Consider the following 20,571-nt stretch of genomic DNA (forward strand, 5'->3'; position numbering starts at 1 on the left):
CCGCTCGGCGGCATGTGGGATCTTCCCGGACCGGGGCACGACCCCGTGTCCCCTGCATCAGCAGGCGGACTCTCAACCACCGCGCCACCAGGGAAGCCCAGCAATGGTTTTTAAAAGCTCAGTTTAATTCAGTACTAAGTAGTCCCTTGTAGTTCATTATAGCAGCTTTTAAGCCTGAGTATTTATCTTCTGCTGAACTGCGGTTTCACGTTTTTATAGCTTTTTATATTTATACCAATATAACCTAATAAATGTTTTTACTTCCTCAGTTACATGACTATGTACAGAATCATTTTACAAGTGCAAGAATAGCTTTGATTGGACTTGGTAAGTTGGGAATTGCCTGCATGTCAGTTTGCTTCTTTTAAGACTAGTTTTTTAAGTCACGGACATAGAAAACAGACTTTTGGTTGCCAACGGGGAGGGGGACAGGGGAGAGTTGGATTGGGAGTTTGGGAATAGCAGATATAAACTGTTATATATAGAATGGATAAACAACAGGATCCTATTGTATAGCACAGGAGACTATATTCAATATCCTGTAATAAACCATAATGGAAAAGAATATTTATAACTGAATCACTCTGCTGTATACCAGAAACTAACACAACATTGTAAATCTTCAGTTAAAAAAAAAGTATGATTTGGCAGATAGTGAAACATGTGACTAACTTATTCAATGAGGAGGTAGAATTATCCTTGAAACTCTGTAAAATCAGGTACTATCATATGTAACTGACTATATATATATATATATATATATATATATATACATCTTTTATAGTTATATGTAGATCGATATCTAGATAATTTACAGTTCCATGGTCCTTGGCTCCCAGAGAAAGTGGTAGATAGTCAGAAAATTCACTGAGGCTGCTGACTTTTCCTTTATAATTTGGTGTGGTAGGGGATGGGACACCTTTCCAGTGCATTGTAATTCTGTCACTGTATAGGTAACCAGCCTCAATTTATAATATACTCACTTGGGTATTTTCTTAAATTCTGATTATACAATTCTCCATTATGTTGTTCTGCCTCATTCTAGAAAGTGGTTAATTGAAAAAAAGAGAAACTCTAAGATGTGCTACTCTTAAATGTTGCACTTATAGTTATGAATAAAAGTATTGTTTCACTGTCTCAATGTGAGTCATTAAAAAAAAAAGAGTAGTCCTTTAAGCTATAATTATGTGAACACAGGATTGAACAGAGTTTCAGAGCTCATCCTCTGTTTATGTCAGAAAGTCAGTATGTGATAGGATTTTAATAGCTAGTCTTTCATGGAAACAACCTAAATGTCCATTGACAGAAGAATGGATAAAGAAGATGTGGTACATATATATACGATAGAATATTACTCAGCCATTAAAAAGAATGAAATAATGCCATTTGCAGCAACATGGATGGACGTAGAGATTATCATGCTAAGTGAAGTAAGTCAGAAAGAGAAAGACAAATACCATATATCACTTATACATAGAATCTAAAATCCAACACAAGTGAACATATCTATGAAATAGAAACAGACTCACATAGAGAACAGACTTGTGGTTGCCAAGGGGGAGGGGGATGGGGGAGGGAAGGATTGGGAGTTTGGGATTAGTAGGTGCAAACTATTATATGTAGAATGGATAAACAACAAGGTCCCACTGTATAGCACAGAGAACTATATTCAATATCCTGTGATAAACCATAATGGAAAAGAATATGAAAAAGAATATATATATGTATAACTGAGTCACTTTATAGCAGAAATTAACACAACATTGTAAATCAACTATACGTCAATAAAATTTAAAAAAAATACAACTTCCCCAACACAGTTTTATAGCATATAAATAAATCCTCCACAACTCTGAAAAAAAAATAGCTAGTCTTTTTTATTTTTAAGCAGAATCCAGCATTTAACTTTTTAAAGCACTGGCTTTCAAATTCATTACAGTATTTGCAAAACCTATGACAAAGGACAGATTTCTCGAAGCAAAGAGCTTTTACAAAGAGCTTTTGGTTTTGTTTTGCTTCGTTTTAAGTACAATTTAGTAGAAAAATAGACAAAGGGCATGAACAACCAATTCGTGGGGAAAGTGAGTGTGTGTGTGTGTGTGTGTGTGTGTGTGTGTGTGTGTATGTATGTATGGCCAATTATTGTAAAAGATGTAATAACTAAAAAATTTTTAATCTGTGAAATTGACAAAAATTAAAACATTGACACTGCCTAGTATTAACCATGGTATGGAGAAATAGGCACTCTCAAAAGTTATTGGTGGGAGTGTAAAATGGTATGTTTTTGGAGGTCTTTTTTTTTTTTTTTTTGGGCTGTGTTGGGTCTTTGTTGCTGCACGCAGGGTTTCTCTAGTTGTGGAGAGTGGGGGCTACTCTTCATTGTGGTGCGCAGGCTTCTCATTGCGGTGGCTTCTCTTGTTGCGGAGCCCGGGCTCTAGGCGTGTGGGCTTCAGTAGTTGAAGCACGTGGCCTCAGTAGTTGTGGTGCACAGGCTTAGTAGTTGTTGCTCCACGGCATGTGGGATCTTCCCGGACCAGGGATTGAACCCATGTCCCCTGCATCAGCAGGTGGATTCTTAACCACTGTGCTACCACGGAAGTCCCTGGAGGTCTATTTTAATATATTAAAATTGTAATTGTTTATACTCTTAGGCCTAGCATTTACTTTTCAGAATTTACCCTGCAGAAACATTTGGTCAAGTTTACAAAATAGTTGCATGAGAATATTATTTTCAGTATTGGGTTTTTGTTCATTTGTTTTATAAATAACAGCTTAATTGAGGTATAATTCACATGCCATTAAATTCACCCTTTTATTTTTTTATTTATTATTTGTTTGTTTTTTTGTGGTACGCGGGCCTCTCACTGTTGTGGCCTCTCCCATTGTGGAGCACAGGCTCCGGACGCGCAGGCCCAGCCGCTCCGCGGCATGTGGGATCTTCCCAGACTGGGGCATGAACCCGTGTCCCCTGCATCGGCAGGTGGACTCTCAACCACTGCGCCACCAGGGAAGCCCCCAAAATTCACCCTTTTAAAGTGTACAGTTTGTGGTTTTTAGTATACTCACAGAGTTGTGCAACTATTGCCACTATCTAATTTCAGAACATTTTCACCATCCCCAAAAGAAACCCCATACTCATTAGCAGTCACTCCTCATTCCACCTCCTCCTTGCCTCTGGCAGCCATTAATCTCCTTTCTGTCTGTATAGAGCTGACTGTTCTGGACATTTCATATAAAGGGAATTATACAATAATAGCCTTTGTAACTGGCTTCTTTCACTTAGTCACTTAGCATAATATTTTCAAAGTCCATCCATATTGTAGCATGTACCAATGTTCCATTCCCTTTTCTGGCTGAAAAATATATTTCATTACCACATTTTGTTATTCATTCATTAGCTGGACATTTGGGTTGTTCCTGAATGTTTTGGCTTTTATGAATATAAACATTCATATATAAGTTTTTTAACAAAACATCTTTTTCATTCTTTTGGGTGTATACCTAGGAGTAGAATTGCCAGGATAGGGTATCTCTCTGTTTAACCATTTGAAGAACTGCCAGACTGTTTTCCAAAGCAGTTGAACCATTTTACGTTCCATCAACAGTGCACAAGGGTTCCAATTTCTCCACATCCTTATCGACACTTAGTTATCTGTCTTTGATTATGGCCATCCTAATGGGTGTGAAGTAGTGTCTCATTGTGGTTTTGATGTGCATTTCCGTAGTGATTGATAACATTGAACATATTTTTTTGTGCTTTTTGGCCGTCTGTGTATCTTATTTGGAGAAATGCTTATTAAAGTCCCTTGTCCATTTTTTAATTGGGGTGTTTTTTTTTTAATTGTTGAGTTATAAGAGTTCTTTATATATTCTGGATACTAATCCTTACCAGATTTTTTCCCATTTTGTGGATTATCTTTTCACTCTTTTGAAAATATCTTTTGATGCACATTGCCATATTGTTTTAATAGCCAACTATTAGAAGCATACTAATGTCCCTCAAGAAGAGATTGATTAAATAAATGATGGTATAGCCATATAATAAAATTCTTTATAACCATTAAATGTTTGGTGTAGTCCATTCACTTAGATGTAAATTATAAAAGACAAGTTAGAAACAATATCAATAGAATGACACATTTTAAAAATAAAAAGGATAATAGGGCTTCCCAAAAAAAAAAAAAAAAAAAAAAAAAAAAAAGGATAATAATGTTTGCATAGAAAAAGTTCTAGATGAATATATAGTAAAGCTGTAAATGCGTATGTCTGGAAGAGTGGCATTATGGGAGGCTGTTATTTTCTTTATTGTTTATTTCTGTAATATTTGAATTGTATAATGATGTATTTTTAAAATAGTGTTTTACAATTGTGTTTTAGAAATTCTGGTTCTAGTTTGTTTTTGTTTCTTTTGAAATAGGTGTGAGTCATCCTGTTCTAAAGCAAGTTGCTGAACAGTTTCTCAACATGAGGGGTGGGCTTGGTTTATCTGGTGCAAAGACCAAGTACCGTGGCGGTAAGCGTTTTGTTCCATTAAGGTTAATTTACCAGGATGCCGCCTCACCCCCCAGTAGCATATTGGAGGATAATAGGCCTGATTATTTACTACCAAATAGTATCAATGTGGAAAGAAAGAATTAGATTGCTTGAGTGTTATGTATTAAACATGTTTGTGTATGTGTTGGGGGAAGGGCAGGATAGCAAGGAGAGCACCAGGCCAGGGAAAAGCTTAATCTTAATGGGTTAATACTGTGTTGTAGAGAATATTGAAGAATAAAACCAAAAGCCAATTTCTTTGCTCTTGCCTTACCTGGCCCCAGGTGAAATTCGAGAACAGAATGGAGACAGTCTCGTCCATGCTGCTCTTGTAGCAGAAAGTGCTGCTGCAGGAAGTGCAGAAGCAAATGCATTTAGTGTTCTCCAGCATGTCCTCGGTGCTGGACCACATGTTAAGAGGGGCAGCAATGCTACCAGCTCTCTATACCAAGCTGTTGCCAAGGGAATTCACCAGCCATTTGATGTGAGTCTGAACAGTTGATATCTCTCCTTTTGTTTTCACAGTCTCAGTGTTTACGATGTAGTCCTGATAACTTGCTCTTAACGTCATTGAAAATTTGCATGCTGCAGCTTACCGAAATGCCTTGGCTAATTCCTTATATTGTCCTGATTATAGGATTGGAAAAGTGACACCAGATGAGTTACATGACTATGTACAGAATCATTTTACAAGTGCAAGAATGGCTTTGATTGGACTTGGTGTGAGTCATCCTGTTCTAAAGCAAGTTGCTGAACAGTTTCTCAACATGAGGGGTGGGCTTGGTTTATCTGGTGCAAAGACCAAGTACCGTGGCGGTAAGCGTTTTGTTCCATTAAGGTTAATTTACCAGGATGCCGCCTCACCCCCCAGTAGCATATTGGAGGATAATAGGCCTGATTATTTACTACCAAATAGTATCAATGTGGAAAGAAAGAATTAGATTGCTTGAGTGTTATGTATTAAACATGTTTGTGTATGTGTTGGGGGAAGGGCAGGATAGCAAGGAGAGCACCAGGCCAGGGAAAAGCTTAATCTTAATGGGTTAATACTGTGTTGTAGAGAATATTGAAGAATAAAACCAAAAGCCAATTTCTTTGCTCTTGCCTTACCTGGCCCCAGGTGAAATTCGAGAACAGAATGGAGACAGTCTCGTCCATGCTGCTCTTGTAGCAGAAAGTGCTGCTGCAGGAAGTGCAGAAGCAAATGCATTTAGTGTTCTCCAGCATGTCCTCGGTGCTGGACCACATGTTAAGAGGGGCAGCAATGCTACCAGCTCTCTATACCAAGCTGTTGCCAAGGGAATTCACCAGCCATTTGATGTGAGTCTGAACAGTTGATATCTCTCCTTTTGTTTTCACAGTCTCAGTGTTTACGATGTAGTCCTGATAACTTGCTCTTAATGTTAATCTGCTTTTAAAATTTAAGATGAGGGACTTCTCTGGTGGTCCAGTGGTTAAGACTCAGCGCGCTTCCACTGCAGGCGGCATGGGTTCTATCCCTGGTCAGGGAACTAAGATCCCGCATGCCATGCGGTGTGGCCAAAAAAAAAAAATAAAGTTAAGATGAACACAAAGAAAATCTTTGTAGAATTGAAGAGGCAGCCAGGCTTAATTTTAGTACCTTAATGGATCTATCAAAAACTTACTGTTATTCTAATATAAAAAGAAGAATTGAATGCTTAAAAAGTCAGAAATTCACACTTCAGTTCCCTTTAGAATAAAGTTTTAGATATTAAACATTCCAGTTAGTCTTTTTTTCTGATTTCTTCTGTCCCCTTCTATTCTTGTGGCTACTTCCTGAATTTCACTGCTCTTCATGTTTTCCAACCAGTGTGCAAGATATACAGCAAGAAATTACTTACAGACCTGCTCTTCCAGCTTGAGATTAAGTTAAAAGAGAAAAATGACATTTAACCATAACCAAAAGTTATGTTGCCTTAGAAGACACCTTTTTATGACAATGAGGAAAGTGCTAAAGCTTTCAAAATAATGACACTCAAGAGAATGTAAAATGTCAACCGGCAAAATATTTAATGAGTGACGGTAGTTTGCCCAGTGTAATGCCCCGTGTGACCTTCAATGATATCTTTAAAAAGTAACAAATGTACTAAATTGTAGGATTAAGTCTCGTTCATAATTTCAGCAATAGTACATGGCACAGGTAGGTTTATGCCTCAGTAAGTCTTTGGCCATTTGACGCTTAATGGTGAAAATTAAAATCAGTTATCTTCTCTTTTTATTCCTCTGTTTAATACTTTAGTGGTAGTGTCAGACTTTTTTTTTTTTTTTAAGCACTGAAGCCTTTTACATCAGTGCCATTTCCCAGCTTCAATGCCCAACACAAAAGTTTTTGCTTTTAAAGAAGTTTAGAAGGCTTACTTGACAGTGAAACCCTTGGAATCTTCTGTACAGAACCTTAGGGTTCCCTGGAGCACAGTTTGAAAACCATTATCTTATTTTTCTTTTTTAAGTTTATTTATTTTGGCTGCACCAGGTCATAGTTGTGGCACGTGGGATCTTCATTGTGGCATGTTTAGTTGTAGCATGCGGGATCTTTTAGTTGCAGCATGCGGGCTTCTTAATTGCGGCATGCACATGGGATCTAGTTCCCCTACCAGGGATCGAACCCAGGCCCCCTGCAGCTCAGAGTCTTACCCACTGGACCACCGGGGAACTCCCAAAAACCATTATCTTAAATTAGTCCTAGTCCTAAATTAGATTTCCTCCAGATTTTCTTTCTCCTGGTTCATGGTCTACTCTGTTTTCTTTTCTTCATGCTTTACTCTTCACCATTGAGTGTTAATGATACTTTGGGTAGTTGGAGTTTAATCTAATCCAGTGACATAATATAATAGAAATTCCTGGGACTTCCGTGGTGGTGCAGTGGTTAAGAATCCTCCTGCCAATGCAGGGGACACGGGTTCAAGCCCTGGTCGCTTACTTGACAGTGAAACCCTTGGAATCTTCTGTACAGAACCTTAGGGTTCCCTGGAGCACAGTTTGAAAACCATTATCTTATTTTTCTTTTTTAAGTTTATTTATTTTGGCTGCACCAGGTCATAGTTGTGGCACGTGGGATCTTCATTGTGGCATGTTTAGTTGTAGCATGCGGGATCTTTTAGTTGCAGCATGCGGGCTTCTTAATTGCGGCATGCACATGGGATCTAGTTCCCCTACCAGGGATCGAACCCAGGCCCCCTGCAGCTCAGAGTCTTACCCACTGGACCACCGGGGAACTCCCAAAAACCATTATCTTAAATTAGTCCTAGTCCTAAATTAGATTTCCTCCAGATTTTCTTTCTCCTGGTTCATGGTCTACTCTGTTTTCTTTTCTTCATGCTTTACTCTTCACCATTGAGTGTTAATGATACTTTGGGTAGTTGGAGTTTAATCTAATCCAGTGACATAATATAATAGAAATTCCTGGGACTTCCGTGGTGGTGCAGTGGTTAAGAATCCTCCTGCCAATGCAGGGGACACGGGTTCAAGCCCTGGTCCGGGAAGATCCCACATGCCGCGGAGCAACTAGGCCCATGCGCCACAACTATTGATCCCGCACTCTAGAGCCTGCGAGCCACAACTACTGAGCCTGCACACCACAACTACTGAAGCCCGCGCACCTAGAGCCATGCTCCGCAACAAGAGAAGCCACCGCAATTAGAAGCCCAGGCACCACAATGAAGAGCAGCCCCCGCTCTCCGCAACTAGAGGAAACCCGCATGCAGCCAAAAATAAATAAATAAATAAATTTAAAAGATAAATCCACCAAAAAAAAAAAAAATTTAATAGAAATTCCTACTTCAGAATTTGGCCAGAAATTTGGAGGATGACTTGTTAGTCTCAGAATTATAATTAAACTTCAGGTGATTGAAGTGCATATCTTTGTATGCTTCATATGGGCCGAACCAATGGTTTTCAAACTTCATCTGGAACACTAGTTTAAAATTCGGAATCCCAGACTGCATCTTTAGTGATCTGAGTGAGTAGATCTGTTGTAGGAACCTGAAAGTCTACATTTTTAATAACAACTCAAGTGATCCTTAATGTAAATGGTCCACATAAACACTGAAAAGCACTTTACTGGGGTGTCACGTCCACCTTAAGGAACTTAACACTCTACTCAGACTATAGACAGAAATACCCCTGTTTTCCAGAGGCTAAACTTCTTGCTCCCTTGGACATCTGAATAATAGATACTAAGCAGAAATTTTTTTCCTAACCCTTTAACTTTAGTCTATAGGAGAAGTGAAAGCGAATTGGTGAAAAGGAAGTCACCACCAACAACAGAGGAAAGAAAGCAGGTTTGTCTAATGCCAAAGCCCATGATTTATACCACTCAGCTGTACTGAATCTACAGTAGTAATGTTCACAAGTTAATGTTTGCATTAACTTTTAATCATCAAAAGGTTAGAAAATACCAAGGAGAGTGAGCCGTCGTTTTAGAAAGAGTTAAATGAGGAAAGTTAAAACATTACAGTTGTGAAAGAGGTAACCTGTATATAGAACACTTCAGTCCTTAATAAGTGAAATATTAATCCATGTCTTTGCTTATACTGTGAAGGTATACGTTTTTGTCTAGACAGCCTTAGGGAAATTGTGCCCTGTTTTACCTGGTAGAATGACATACAGTAAAGTTTCATTATATTTTCAGGTTTCTGCTTTTAATGCCAGTTACTCAGATTCTGGACTCTTTGGGATTTACACTATCTCGCAGGCTGCAGCTGCTGGAGATGTAAGTTGCAAACTCATCAATTCTCACAAGATTTTTTTCCCCCATTAACATATTTTTAGTAGGAACATGGAATGTTTGAATGCCATGATTTATCAGAGTTCTGTATAGTGTAATATCATTAAAGTGTTATCTGCTGTGGAGGAAAGTTAAAAATGAAAAACGCATATACTGATGCTTCCAGAAAAGAGGGAGGAAATGTTTCCTTGGTATTTTCGTTTTGTGTGGACATGTGGCATTGAGTTGTCTCTGGGATATCTAAATGAAGAACTCAGTTGAGGTCAAGGCCAAGATGTATACTGGGAGTCCTCATTATAAAGGGTGTGATGAAGTCAGGGTTACATGTGAAAGGTTGGAGAAGGAAACTGAAGGTCGAGCTAAGGAAAATGGCCAAAAAAAACAAAGAAAAAGAAGAGAAACTGGCACGTTTGGAGGCCAGGAAAGAGAATGGTTAACACTGTTTCGATCTACTCTGGATTAACATCCCTTTAGTTACCACAGAGAGGTCTGGTAGTTTTAGAAAACTAGGATAATATTGGTGATACTATCAGTTTTTATCAGAGTATTGGAAGTGAACTAAAGTTTATAATATTAAGGAATGAATGGGAAGAAAGAAATACAAAGTTGGTGCAGGCAGGTGGAGCTTAGACTTGTAAGGAGGTGGGTGGTAGTTTTAGGAGAGTTTCCACTGAGAGATTAAGTAGGAAGAGACATTCACACTGAAAGGAAAGAAAATTAGAGCAAATATAGGAGATAAATTATAGATGGATCAAGTCTGAAGAAGCAAGAGCAAGCAGGATCCAAAGTACAATCGGACATTTTAGCCTTGGACACAAAGGCTGATGGGAGACGAGGATGTCGGGAAGATGAGGAAGTACATCCCTGGTGAGGTAGGAGGCTAAGTCATGTTTTGAGAATAAGAGGGGAGGAGAGTTTAAAGAAAGTAATGAGGTTTGGGACAGATGGGTGGCTAGATGCACACAGAATGAGCATAACAGCAGTACAGATGTCTCCTTGAGATAAGTGACCACAAATTCATAGTACAGTCAAGACGTCTAGCCTAATGCAGAAATGGAGGAGGCAGGCAGTAGGGTTGATCCCAGGCTGGAATCCTGCAAAGTAGGCAGGTCAGAAGTATGAAAAGATGGCAGGAAGTTGGAAACACTGGCAAGAGTGATTGAAGAGATGATTCATGGATTTAGGCTAAAGAAGTGAAGCCAGGGGGACCTGATCGATTGAAAGTGGACAAATCAAGGAACTAGAGATGTTGATAAAATGGAAGATAAGGATACCATGATTAAAGACTTAGGCCAGAGGTCTTGGAATTGAGGATTTCAGAGGTAGGTCAGATCTAGGTTATGTGCAGGTCTGGGATATGGCTATGGAAATGGGTAGCTCACCTGGAAGGGAAATGAAGGTCCTAGAGTTTAGGTGATTAGGAAGAACAGTAAGTAGCAGACCCAGAATGGTGCCAGGGTTGGGATGGAGAAAATTATGGGCCAGGTTTATTATTAATTTATTTATTCAACATATATTTACCAAGTACCCACCCACATCACTAGAACTTGATTCCTTCATGACTCTAGCACTCCAGGTATGGACAGGCTTTACCAATTGGCTGTGTATGGATTACTACTTTTTTCTTAGTGAATAGTAAGAGATAGCAGTATTAATTACATGATACTTTGAGAGTTTTGGGAAAATTTTGAGGTGCTTATTCTTTGTAGGCAATTATAAATCCCTGAGTTTTCTTTTCCTAAACCCTACTGCCATCCTCTGCCCTCTGCCACTTAATGTTTGTTAAGAAACTTGGCCACTTGGATATTGTACAAACAGCTGCTTTATGGAACATTGGAAGAGTAAGCAGCACGTAGTGACTTAAGAATTCCAAACGGACACTATACTGTTTCTCTGGAACTAACCTTCCATCTTTTGTTTTTGCCTCAGTAGAGGAGCATTTGAATGCTGCAGCAGACTTTGGCACTGATCAAAGATGACCAGCTTTTACTTGTTTATCCTAGGTTATCAAGGCTGCCTATAACCAAGTAAAAACAGTTGCTCAAGGAAACCTTTCTAATACAGATGTCCAAGTTGCCAAGTAAGTTTTAATATTAATGTTTCATGTTTCAATTATTTGAAAGTTGTATTTTTTCTAGTTACAACACTACTGTAATAAATACACAAAAGGATTGAAAGGTACAGAAAAGTATTTAAAAGGAAAGGGAAATATACTCCTACCCCCTAGAGATATAATTGTTAACATTTTGATTATTTTCTTGACCATTTTTAAACATAATTGTTAATATTGTATATATACTTGTTAATAAATAATACTTATTAGTGTTTATTGTAGAAATTGAAAATTACAAACACAAAGAAAGACAAAAATTATTTTTCATTCCCTACCAATGATTCTTCTCTTTTTTTAACATTATAATGCTGTTTGCATTTATTCCATTTATTTTTATTACTAAAAATTTGTCATAAACAATTTTAATTGGTGTGTCAAAATATACTTGTTGGACATTTTCAACAAGTTGGCAGTTGGAAATTATAAACTATAAAGGATATCTTTGGGTTTTAAAACATTTTTGTATTTCATATTACTTTCTTGGTATAGATTCGCAACTGGGGCAAGAGTTATAAACATAATGAAAGGCTGTGCATTAAAATATATGTTTCTGTTTATGTAGTATTTTTATTTTTATATTTTGGAGTCACAATGTTGAAAGGTTTTACCAGTTGATAAGCACATCGTCAGTATATATGAGAGTGCCTGTTCTACCATAACCATTGGCAACTTTTTCCTCTTTACTGATTTGATAGACCAAAAAATATATCTGATTAAAAGATTGCAATATCTGTCTCCTATTTGGTGATTTTTAAATTCCCACTGTCCTCATTGAAAGTGCTAACAACACCTCTTAACTCACTAGCTCTGGGAGTTTCTCTAAAAGAGACAGACTTTGGACAGAGTTGGAAATCAGCTTGCATTTTCATACAGGAGTTTAAAACATTTAAATTTGACTCCATCCATTTAGGACAATTCAGAATGTGAATCCTAAAACTCTGGAGGTCTTCATGATCATTTAGTATTGCCCACAAAGGAAATATGACAGGGTGAATTACAACCCAGGAGGGAACAGTCTTTTACCATTTCTGTTCTCATTAGTATTGTTACTTTTGTTATACTGAACACACTAAGAAGTGCATCTCTCAAATAAGTACAACACAATTTATTAAATATTGTATACATGGAACCAAGGATCGATAGGATGCAGCTCTGCATGATTGCATCAGAAACAAACCTTATAATAGAAACAATGGATAAGCTTAGGAGAAATCTGTTTCAAATCTAATTTATTTAAGAAAATGTATTTTCTTAATAAGTGTAGCACAGTTCTTACCAGGTACAGCAACATTTAGAAAATGGAATTTTGGTTATTAATGTCAAGATATATTTATTTTCTGCCATTTTGATGGAGTTTATACTTTTTTTGTAAGGTTCTTAGTCTTCCTATAGTGAAAGAGAGGAAGTGAGGTGTCATTGCTGAAGGGACAAACTAATAATCACTTGGTAAAGTTTATTGCAGGTAAAATCTTTTTTCAGTTATGCGGACAGTATGGTAAAATTGTTACATTAAATTGTAATTCTGTTTAAACGGAAGTCTTGCTACAGAGTGCCAAGGAGATTAGTTTGAGTTAAATAACTCAAGTGCCTTATTGAACATCAATTTCTTTCTGGGATAATTATGAATTGGATTTTGTTTTATTTCAAATTGATGTTTTTGTGCCCATATTTAAGCTACAGGGACTTATAGGACCTATACTGTCCTTCCCCACTTGCCCTACCCTCAGTGAGACAAATCCCAGCACACAAATGGGCTGGGGGTGGGGTTAAGGGAAGTTATATTATCAGCACACAGCATTCTGCTAAAGGGACAGTGAAAAGAGCCCACATAGGGATGTTCTTTTTTTTTTTGTGTGTGTGATCAGCACACAGCATTCTGCTAAAGGGACAGTGAAAAGAGCCCACATAGGGATGTTCTTTTTTTTTGTGTGTGTGTGTGTGTGTGGTATGTGGGCCTCCCTCTGCTGTGGCCTCTCCCGTTGCGGAGGACAGGCTCCGGACGCGCAGGCCCAGCGGCCACGGCTCACGGGCCCAGCCGCTCCGCGGCATGCGGGATCCTCCCAGACCGGGGCGCGAACCCGGCTGGGATGTTCTTTAATAGAGATGCCTAAAATCATCACCAAAAATGTATCTAAAATAGTTGGTGAGTTGAAGAAATAGAATGGAGACCTTTAGCACTGTAAGATTTCAAAGCTGTTAGTTTGCGTATTTACCCAAACATGTTTAAGGGTTTGGGAACATACTTTGCCTTGCTCTATAAAACTGGCGTCTGCCTTAGTTACACACCTTTTATTGGACAGGAACAAGCTGAAAGCTGGGTACCTAATGTCAGTGGAGTCTTCTGAGGGTTTCCTGGATGAAGTTGGGTCCCAGGCTCTAGTTGCTGGTTCATATGTGCCGCCATCCACAGTCCTTCAGCAGATTGACTCGGTAGCTGACGCTGATGTCATAAATGTAAGCAAATGAAAATTTATTTAACATCAAATAACTTGTCCTTAATGATCCAGTTTCAGAAGGAGTGCGTAAGCTTCCTTGGGCTGTATATGCTGTTCTTGTGGTGTTTGGTGCCTATGTACCTGGTGTGGAGGCAGAAGGGCTCATCCCCATATCTGCAGATAGCTTCCTTGTCAACTCAGGGTGATGTATCTTCCTCATGCAACTAAATTACCATTAGGTTAAACCATTTTAAATTCTTAAAGGTCAAGAAGAGTCAAATATTGGCAGTTTCATACGATTTAACCTAATTGTCGAGTTTGGTATTTTCCTCCTCACTCCTAAGAAATAAACTCTCTATCCTGCCAATCTTTCACGACCTACCATCTCAAGATTTTCTTTAGTCTTCTCAACCTAAGACCTTCTCCTGCCCTTGCTCTATTTTTTTTTCACATATATTGTTTCCTATAAAATTGAGTTGTTTTGAGGGCAAGGACTATGTCTTATACCTCTGTATTCCCTGCTATGCCTAACAAGTACATGAACTACAGAATGAACCCCAAATCAGTCCTTTCTGTATTAAAAATGCCAACTCCCCTTCCATGGTCGAGGTCTTAACCATCTTCTCACCAAGGGGTCTCCCCTTGGGGATAGAAAAAAGAAGCAGGCTATTTTAAGATAGTAACCCTGACTTGATTTCACTTGGCCCATAAGTTCATCATTACATACTCTTCCAAATGGCAGTCCTCATCTTATATACCATACTATCATGTGAGTCCAACTCAGCTGCCTGCAACACTGTCTTTTTTTTTTTTTAATTAATTAATTTATTTATTTTTTGCAGTACGCGGGCCTCTCACTGTTGTGGCCTCTCCCGTTGCGGAGCACAGGCTCCGGACGCGCAGGCTCAGCGGCCATGGCTCACGGGCCTAGCCGCTCTGCGGCATGTGGGATCTTCCCAGACCGGGGCACGAACCCGTGTCCCCTGCATCGGCAGGCGGACTCTCAACCACTGCGCCACCAGGGAAGCCCAACACTGTCTCTTTATTAAAAAAAAAAGCTGACCTCAGATAATGTGGGACTGCTCCTCATGGTATTGCACTTAACCTAAACAACCAGCCTTTGGACTCAAAGTAGCGGCATAAAGAATACTAGGATAAAAAGTGTAACTTTTAAGTTAACAATCAGTTTATTTTTATTGACTTAGACTATTTGCCATTGCAATACCAAAGCAGGGAAGTACAGCTCTGCTCAAGGAGACTCTGCCCTATTTTGCAACGTCAGAAGGGTTTTCCTTTTCCCTCTTTAACAGCTACGCTCATATTTAGAGCACCACACTTGCTCAGTCACACATAGGATGAAATACTCAAAGGAACAGAAGTTTATCTACTTGGTTATTTCTATTAACTTTCTGTCTTATTTTGTTTGTTTACTTAAAGGCTGCAAAGAAGTTTGTTTCTGGCCGGAAGTCAATGGCAGCAAGTGGAAATTTGGGGCATACACCTTTCGTTGATGAGTTGTAGTACTGAAACACGTATTTCAGGAAAGAGCTGAACATTTTCTGAACCCAGAGCAGCAAGTATATGAAAGTGAAAAGTCTCTAATGTAACATTTATCTTTTTTTCCAATGAATTGAAATATCATAAAGCATAAATGCAGGTAATTGTTCCCAGCTGACCTAAAGTCAATAAAACAGTCTGTTTAAATGTTTTTCTTGGCGTTTTTCCTAATCAGTTAATCAACAAGTATTTGTTATATGCTGAGTTTTTGTTTTAGATGCTTTAAAGGAGAACAGGAATATAATAATAAAGTACAGAAGCATGAGAAACTGTTAAAAATTAAGGCTAAGTGGCTAGCAGAGTAACTATTTCCAGATTGTTTTTGGTGGCTTTTTAAGATAAATGCAGTTAAAAGTCTGTCTTCTTGGGTAAGAATAATTAGATGGTCTGGGTTTTACCCCCTTTTTTGCCTTTTTTTGCGAAAGAGTTATTTGTGAAAAGTATAAATTCCCTACCAGTCATATCCTGTATTCGCACTGCTTCATTTTATGTTTATCTTCACTGTGGCAGAATTTTGTGGGTTTTTTTCCTTGTCTTCTCCCTCATCTGTTTCTGTCCTATCTCTTTCAAGTAATTAACTATCAACCCAACATTCAAAGTAGCAGTAGGGGGACTTCCCTGGTGGTCCAGTGGTTTAGAATCCACCTTCCAATGCAGGGGACACGGGTTCGATCCCTGGTCGGGGAGCTAAGATCCCACATGCTGTGGGGCAACTAAGCCTGAGTGCTCTAGGGCCCATGCACCACAACTAGAGAGCCCTTGTGCTGCAACTACTGAGCCTGCACACCACAATGAAAGATCCGACATGCCGCAACTAAGATCCCACATGCCAGAACTAAGACCCAGTGCAGCCAAATAAATAAATAAACATTTTTTTAAAAAAAGTAAAAGTGGGGCTGAAAAGGGGGAAAAAAACTAATGTGAACAACTAGGCAAAAATCTCTCATTTCTTTTAGGTAGGGCACTTGAAGTTTACAAACCAGAAACTAAAAGTAAAATGTGATACCTTAAAGAGTAAAATTCTCTACTGTGTTTACACATTCTGATACTGGGTTCCTCTGCTGCATTTTCTAAAAGATGAGACATTCTTCTCAGAAAGGAGGGTCTTAAGGATCTGAATAATTGTGAGGCCTGTGAAACCTCAAGGAAGTCTTTGGATATCACATTGAAGAAGGTCTCTAAAGGCTTTACAACACACTCGTGAAAGAGAAATGTTAAGTCTGCACATATTCCTGTAAGTATAGCAAACGTATACATGGCAATGCACAAAAAATGGGTGTTTTCAAGACAAATGCTCCTGTGGTCACAGATTTGCAAACTGCTGCCTAACCAACTTTTGATACAGGTTCACTCTTGCCCTTTTCAACATGGGCATAGTCTTCGAGCCAAAATGCATCTGAGGTAGAGGAGGCCGAGGAGGAGGAGGAGCTTTCATTGCCTTGCTTCACCATTGTCCAGTATGGAGAAGGGTCTCTCACTTCTTTCTTGTGGTCTCTGTGAATCATCACATCACAGTTAATGTCTTTTCCTACACTAATAGTACAGTTCTTCTTTTTATATCCATGCCATTCTCTGGAGATAGACATTGGTCTCCTTGCAGGGTAATGCCCAGTGGACCGTGGATATTTATAGTACTTAAGTCTTTGATCTAAAACTGCATCTTCATCGTCATCACTGCTTGTGAAAGAGTCATCTTTTGCCTCCTCAGTTTTCTTTGTTGTGCTGAAATGAAAAGAATAGTGAATGAAATGGATTCTTAATGTCTGAACATTCATTATCATCTAAGAGATGTCTTACAGCCTGCTTTGGTTCGTAAAAGAAAGAATACAATTTAGCTTTAACACTACCTTTCTGTGTTATTGAAAATTTTCTCTTTTTAAAATTACCTTTAGGGAATTCCCTGGCAGTCCAGTGGTTAGGGCTCGAACTTTCACTGCCGAGGGCACAGGTTCAATCCCTGGTAGGGGAACTGAGATCCCACAAGCCGTGAGATGTGGCCAAAAAAAAAATTACCTTTAAATTTGTTTCCATTCCTAAATGGAAATCAAATTCTGCCCTAAATTATTTCACATTACTTTAAAAAGCTTTGCACAGATTTAAGCCAGACTATTGACCAGAATATTAGCAGGCCTTAATGGTGGGTTAATTTCACTTCACACAGAATGACAGGTCAATGTGGCCATCTCCTCCACAGAACTCAGTTTTCATGGGTCACATGGGGTCAGCAATAACAGAATATTACTGATTTCCAAGGGGACGTCCAGAAATAATGGCCCTCAAAGGTCTTCAATATGCTAATCTGAGTCTGTTTTTTTTCCTCCCCTGAGCATCATTCTTTGCTTCTCATTTGGGTTTACATATGTGGATCTGTAGAGCACCCTTCTATCCAGATGTCTCATCATTCACTATTCCACCTTGCTGTTGCCATCCAAAAACTTGTAAAGACTTTTTTTTTTTGTAATTTGTCAACAACAGGTTTCTTGAACTATTCTAATGGCAGCACGTGCACCTGCTATTATTTTCCTGAACAAATGCTGTCTGTTACCTGCTACCCCTCATTCTGGTGCTGGATTTGCCCGCAGATCCAAAACCAGACCTTTGTAATTATGAACCTCGGTTACTTTCTGTCCTGCTAATAGGAAATAGTTTTCTTCCCTACCCCAGTCCCTCCAAGCTATCAGACTTACTGGTGTTTTCACTAACATCCTTGGAGGCCTGCCTGTTTTATTTGCTCCTAAGCTTTTGAAGTGTTTCCTAAAGTTTATCTCTTCTGGAAATGACATTTGGTATGGAGTCAATTTTACTAAGGGCTGCTAGTCTTAATTGTACTATTTTCTTTTGATCCTTGATTTAGTGTGTGCAAGGAGATTCAGATCTCAGGATTAGAACAGTTTGCCTTCAGAGTGCAAAGGACATCCTTTGTAACTGTATTAGATAACCATCAAGGACAGGTGGCAGAGCCAGGTTCTTATTGAGCTGCATTAGATAGTAACGCCACAAGCCAGCAGAGGTCAGGGTTAGCTGGAAACAGTTTTTATACGACTAGGCCTGCCCAGAGCATCATATGGAGTATTCTCTCCGTTGTGCACACAGTGCTATTTGCTCCTGAAGGAAGTCATACCAAATAAGCCTTTTCCTTCCACTTCTGCCCCTTCCCCGCCCCCTTCCACATAAGATGCTAAAATGCCTTAGCTATAAGCACTTTGCTTAATTAAGAAAGGGATTAGAACATGATTGACATTGTCCCTAAGTTTGTGGATTTTAGCATCATACTTAAGTTGTGCTGTTCTCTGTTTGCTTTTGAACGGTCAGTCTGCCATCCTTAGATTTTTAATATTCTGAATCCCAAACTCTGTGCTTAGAACGTAGTTGTTCTATAAGCGAATGGTTAAGAGTTCAGGTTCGGGAGCTGAACTCCCCAGTACAAGGTCCACCAGCTACGTGTGGCTGCTAAATTTAAACTGGTTAAACTTGAATAAAATTTAAAATTCCTCAGTTACAAGTCTTCACATTTCAGGAGTTAGTAGCCACCTATGGCTAGTGGCTACCACATGGGATAACGCAGATACAGAACATTTCCACTATCACAAAAAGTTCTTATTGGACATTGCTGCTCTGGAAACAGACATATACCACTTAGCCCTGTGGCCTCTGGCAAGTTTATACACTCTATTGGCTTCAGTTTTCTTATCTGTAAAATGAGGATAAATAAAAAGAATTGGCATGAGGATTAAATGGTATAATGCTTGTAAAGCAGTGCCCACCACATAGTAAGCAGTTATCACTATTATCATTAATGATTTTTAATCAAATCAGGACTGGTTTAGTTATTGGGAATTTTTTCCCCAATCTGTACCTCATCTGAAGGGGACAACTGCCCAGCTCTAGTCCACTGTCACCATGTGGGAATGCAAGCCCATCTTTTAGTTTTTTCAGGAGAAACCAGAGAGAAAGACTCTTTGCGTGAAATCTTAGATTCGTAAATTTAGCGATTCAAATATTTTTTCATTAAAAATTTTTTTGAAACACAGAAAAATGCAAAAAAGTTGAATGAAAAAACTTATTTACCTTGGTAGCTACTGCCCAGGTCAAGAAATAGCGTATTACTGCCCCCTGGAAAAGCCCCCCCTACCTATCCTTTCTCTCTACAGTGTTTAAAACACTGAAGGAGACAAGCAAAGCACATCTGCTGGCCATATCAGTTCCTAGGGTCACAAGTTGGACTCTAATATTAGTCTATGGAATATGGGCCATTTTTTAGTCTTAGTAAAGTCCCTAGCCATATTTCTTTGAGCCCATCCCAGTAAGCAAAGGTGCACAGCTGAAGCAACTAGTGGTCAGGAATCTGGTCAGAATTAATAAGGACCACTCTTGCATCAGAGCACTGAATTTGTCACTTAAAGAAAAGGGAGGGCTTCCCTGGTGGCGCAGTGGTTGAGAGTCCGCCTGCCGATGCAGGGGACATGGGTTTGTGCCCTGGTCTGGGAAGATCCCACATGCCGCGGAGCGGCTAGGCCGGTGAGCCATGGCCGCTGAGCCTGCGTGTCCGGAGCCTGTGCTCCGCAACGGGAGAGGCCACGACAGTGAGAGCCCCGTGTACCGCACAAAAAAAAAAAAAAAAGAAAAGAAAAGAAAAGGGAGATGGAGAAATCAAGCACAACCTGTAAATTTCTGACTTGTTTGACTATGTGAGTGTTCTTCCACTAGGACAGTGGCAAGCTGGCTTTTGATTTTAGGCATAATGAGTTTGAGGGGTTTATGATACATACAAATGCAGATATCAAGTGGGTGTTTATACAAGTTTGGAGATAATACAATTTGAAAATTATTAATTTATGGATACTAATAGAAACCACAGAAATCAAGGAGGTTTTTTTTTAACATCTTTATTGGAGTATAATTGCTTTACAATGTTGTGTTAGATTCTGCTTTATAACAAAGTGAATCAGCTATACATATACATATATCCCCATATCTCCTCCCTCTTGCATCTCCCTCCCACCCTCCCTATCCCACCCCTCTAGGTGGTCACAAAGCACCGAGCTGATCTCCCTGTGCTATGCAGCTGCTTCCCACTAGCTATCTATTTTACATTTGGTAGTGTATATATGTCCATGCCACTCTCTCACTTCATCCCAGCTTACCCTTCCCCCTCCCCGTGTCCTCAAGTCCATTCTCTATGTCTG

General features: G+C 39.1%; 2 protein-coding genes across 2 annotated transcripts in view; one reads left to right on the forward strand and one right to left on the reverse strand.

Moving 5' to 3' along the window:
- The window catches only part of UQCRC2 (ubiquinol-cytochrome c reductase core protein 2), a 31,070-nt gene extending 15,534 nt beyond the window's left edge, over nt 1-15,536 (forward strand). The window contains exons 8-13 of the mRNA XM_024123463.3: nt 5,196-5,349; nt 5,654-5,853; nt 9,185-9,265; nt 11,284-11,360; nt 13,694-13,847; nt 15,266-15,536. Of these exons, the coding sequence (XP_023979231.1) occupies nt 5,196-5,349; nt 5,654-5,853; nt 9,185-9,265; nt 11,284-11,360; nt 13,694-13,847; nt 15,266-15,349 (750 nt within the window). The 3' untranslated portion in view covers nt 15,350-15,536. The remainder of the gene's footprint in view (nt 1-5,195; nt 5,350-5,653; nt 5,854-9,184; nt 9,266-11,283; nt 11,361-13,693; nt 13,848-15,265) is intronic.
- The window catches only part of PDZD9 (PDZ domain containing 9), a 19,507-nt gene continuing 14,373 nt past the window's right edge, over nt 15,438-20,571 (reverse strand). Inside the window, exon 4 of the mRNA XM_028499782.2 lies at nt 15,438-17,107. Coding sequence (XP_028355583.1) covers nt 16,711-17,107 — 397 coding nt within the window. The 3' untranslated portion in view covers nt 15,438-16,710. The remainder of the gene's footprint in view (nt 17,108-20,571) is intronic.

Source organism: Physeter macrocephalus, chromosome 14, assembly GCF_002837175.3.
Source record: "Physeter macrocephalus isolate SW-GA chromosome 14, ASM283717v5, whole genome shotgun sequence".
Classification (NCBI taxonomy): Eukaryota; Metazoa; Chordata; class Mammalia; order Artiodactyla; family Physeteridae; genus Physeter; species Physeter macrocephalus.